Source organism: Octopus bimaculoides, chromosome 5 (assembly GCF_001194135.2).
Source record: "Octopus bimaculoides isolate UCB-OBI-ISO-001 chromosome 5, ASM119413v2, whole genome shotgun sequence".
NCBI classification, from domain to species: Eukaryota; Metazoa; Mollusca; class Cephalopoda; order Octopoda; family Octopodidae; genus Octopus; species Octopus bimaculoides.
The window spans coordinates 41030628-41034880 of NC_068985.1; the positions used below are offsets into that span (position 1 = coordinate 41030628).

Genomic DNA, 4253 nt, shown 5'->3' on the forward strand with positions numbered 1-4253 from the left:
TGGTGGTGGTGGTGGTGGTGGTGGTGGTGGTGGTGGTGATGATGATGATGGTGATGATGATGATGATGATGATGATGATGATGATGCATCTATCTCTCTTATATTTTATGTCAGCTTTGTATTGACTGATAATGCAATTGTGTATTTTCTGAGATGATGAATTTTGGTTATATTATGTATTAGTTAGAATAGTGTCTTCATCTTGGTTGTTGCTTTTCACTACAGAGCCAACATAAGACATCAATGGTGGTTTATAAGCCTTAAAAATTCTCTCTGACACTACCTAAGGCATAGCATTGTGGATAAAAGCACTAGTCAGTGTAGTGCAGTCACCTAGAGGTGCTGAGTTCAATCCGAGGCAAGGCACTAAGGTGAATCACAAGACACATCTGAAGAAAGCTGGAGCATACGTTGCAGAAAAGTCGTGAAAAGCAACAACTCAGATGCGGATACCCCTATGACTAATACATAATATTAATTGTCAAAAACTATTTTTAAAAAGTGAAACAAAAAACCTTTGGGGATTTGAAGACATAGGTCTGTTTGAACCTGTTGATGTCAGATATCAACAGAGAACTGTTTGGGCAACTGCTGGATGAAATGATGGCACCATTCTCTGGCAGATATTTCACCTGTCGGATCATCTCGGAGTGGAGTGCAGGTAGACAGGTATATCTCACCCACTTGGAATGTTGAGATTTCAAATCCTGCGAATAAAGGAAAGTTGGAAATGTACTGCTGAAGAAATGTGTTATGACAATGATGATGGTGATGATGATGATGACAATGGTGAGGAAGATGATAATGATGGTGATCTTCCTCATCTTCATTGTAACCATTTTTAATATTGCTGTTCTCGCAACCACTGCCAGCACACCCACCCCTACTGTAACCACCACCACCACCACCACCACCACCACCACCATCACTACCATATATTATAAAGCATTTGTACTTTATCATGAGTTTATAAGTTTATCAAGTTGTCAGGAGTTGGGTTATTATCAAAGGCTTAGGTATTATGAAGTCATTATGCTGCAAAGGAACTACATTGTATCAAAGGTTTAGAAATTATCAAAACTTCAAACATTATCAAGGAATTTGACAATATGCAAGGTTTATACATTACCAAGGGTCTCTTTATTATCAAGGATCTTGATATCATTACAGGTTTAGATATTATCAACGACCTTACTTTTATTAAAATCTAGCTCAAAAGCTGCCCTATCAGGTGGATTTTAAGCTAGCTCCTGTGGAAGGCTCTTCATTAACCCTTGAGCCCAACAATGACATTTCAAGCATTGAATACATATTAAATTTTATTAAACTTGGCCAATATTTTTCAAGTAATGAACAATTTTCATCAAAACAATAATAAAATTTGTCGACTTGGAACTTATTGCAAAGCTGAATGATAAATAACATATTTTGTCTTGCTATTCAGGGGTCAGTACAATTTTTTTTCTGTCTAACCTCTTTCGTTCTCTCTCTCTCTCTCTCTCTCTCTTTCTGTTGATTGTTTTCAACCATCACCAGCACCAGTACTACCACCATCGCCACCACAACTGCCATACACACACCATTCAAACTTTTGACACCACCGCCATCAATATCTTTGACTTCACCACCTTCCTCTCTGCCACCATCACCAATGTCTTTCCCATTGCTTACTATCACCATCGTCCCTGACTACCTCAGCTACCACCACCACCACCATCATCACTATCTCTTTCCCTCTATCACAACTACAGCTCATACTATTACTATCACTCCATTACCATTACAACTGTCAATCTTCTACTGCCCTCACTGTCTCTATGTCTACTATTACTTTCACCCCATCATGAGGAATAGTAGAAATGTCATTGCGACACACTAATACACAGAAATTCGTTTTGGCATTTATTATTATAGATGTCAATACTTTATCAAGAATCTCTATATTATCTCTATATTGTTCTAACATTATCAAAAATAGACATTACAGAGTCACTAGACATTATAAAGGGTCTTTGATATCATCAAGGATCCAGACATTATCAAAAGTTTATACATTGTCTGGAATCAAAGCCTCACGAAGGGTTTAAACATGATAGTCTAAATATTACCCAGACCGTTAGTAAGTACTAAAAGGCTAGAGATAATCATTGGTTTAGTTACTATCAAGGGATCAAAGAATACCAAAAAGAGAAAGAGAGCAAAACAAATAGAGAAGGGGAAAAATGATGAAGATTAAGTTGAATGCTCACCTGTATGAAGACCTTCAGAGCTCCGGGTTCATTTTTAAAAGGGGTCTCAAAGAGCTGAGTAACTGGCTTTTTAAAGTAGAATAATCCAAGAGTTCCAGAATCCAAACCACACACCAATAGAGATTCACTGTTTAAGTTCTGCAGGAAAGATAAATATAATTTATATTTTACATATGGTTTGCACCACAGAGCGTTTTCTTCATTAGCTGTTGACTGAAAACAAAAAGGTTTTTAGTGCCTTTCAATAATATTGACCCCCTCCTCCTCAGTGCTGTCAAGCAGTATTGAAGCTACCAGTGAATGCCCAGGTGTTTTGGTTCAACTAAAAACTGATTCTCAAAGACTTATTTCTGCTACTCACATGCATACATGAATACATATCTATATAAATATGATACTTATTTTATTAATCCTGAAAGGATGAAAGGCAAAGTCGACCTCAGCAGAATTTGAACTCAGAACATAAAGACTGATGAAATACCGCTAAGCATTTTGCCTGGTGTGCTAATGTTTCTGCCAGCTTGCCACCTTGGTGATAATATTGACAGGAAGTTTAACATCTCTTAGACCAGTGGTTCCCAAACTTTTTCTCATTTAATAGCTACCATGCAAAGTCAAGGTAAAGAGACAGTAACAAATGTACACACATGCACACAAATGCATGTGCATGCACACTTATGCATGTGCATACACACATGCATGCACAGACACACACACACATACACACATACACACACATACACATACACAGGCTTCTTTCAGTTTCCATCCACCAAATCCATTCACAAGGCTTTGGTTGGCCTGGGGCTATTTTCAAAGACACTTGCCCAAGCTACCATACAGGGGGATTGAACTCAAAGCCATGTGGTTGGGAAGCAGATTTCTTACCACACTGCAAAATATAGAAAATATTTCTGATGATGAGCATGAATATTTCAACAAAAAGCATATTAATGGATCATTTCCTACAAAACTTCTGGCAAATGGAAATACAATCAAAGCACACATTTGGTAATGTTGGTCTATTCAACAATTATTCACCCAGGACAAGACAATACTAACTTCACCGTCACCACTTCCACCACCACCACTGCCGCCGCCGCTGCCGCCACCACCACCACCATCACCACAACCACATTACTATTTCTGAAGCCCATAACAGTGAAGGATATGAATACTTACTGCTTTGTCAAACCAGTAGTCAAAACAATATGGCACATCAGACATTCCTATAGAAAAACAAAATTTTTATAATGAAGATATATTCATTTGTTGTTTGTAATTTCAAAGATTCTGTGAGATGAAAATACAAAATCATTAGATTTAATCATTTGGTTTTATGATTTTTACTTGGGAATCCTTGAGAAATAAATTGTTCATTTTTTTGAAGATTTGATTTTTCTCTCAGTTGCTTGTTTTATGACAAATGGTCTATGTAAGTATTATTACACACACCCCTGCTTGCCAGCTCTTGTCACATTGTCTAACCCATACTGGCATAGACAACAGACATTAAATGATAATGATAAAGATGATGATGATGAAGAATGAATGCATAAGATGATCCAAAAGTCCCTTTGGTATTAACATAAACCAGCTAACAAATAAGGTCACTTAAGTCTCTTGATTCTTTCATTATTACATTTCTACTGAAATACTCTGCTTTTGTTTCAAGTAATTTTGAAAATATAGAAGGATTTAGTAAAATACTTGGATCTTTTTTAAAACGGGGGCCACATTTTTCATTAATGTTTTACGTAGTGTTTTTGGTACCGAAAGACTTTCAAACTTCGTATACTTATCTATTTTGTGTTATAGAACAGAAAAATATTTTTGTATTCGAATTTATTTCATGTAAAAAATTGTCTTATTTCGATAATTTCAACCAATCACTGACGTCCATTCAGCCGATATACATTAAGTGCCGACTACATAAACAAACGATTCTTCGTTTTATTTGCTTTTTTCATTTTAAATTTGCTTTAACCCTAACCCTAACCCTAA

General features: G+C 36.4%; 1 protein-coding gene across 1 annotated transcript in view; it reads right to left on the reverse strand.

Moving 5' to 3' along the window:
* LOC106869139 (WD repeat-containing protein on Y chromosome) overlaps positions 1-4253 on the reverse strand; it is a 92944-nt gene that overhangs the window by 64655 nt on the left and 24036 nt on the right. Inside the window, exons 6-8 of the mRNA XM_014914715.2 lie at positions 3432-3478; positions 2250-2387; positions 516-707 (exon numbers count right to left, since the gene is read on the reverse strand). Coding sequence (XP_014770201.2) covers positions 516-707; positions 2250-2387; positions 3432-3478 — 377 coding nt within the window. The remainder of the gene's footprint in view (positions 1-515; positions 708-2249; positions 2388-3431; positions 3479-4253) is intronic.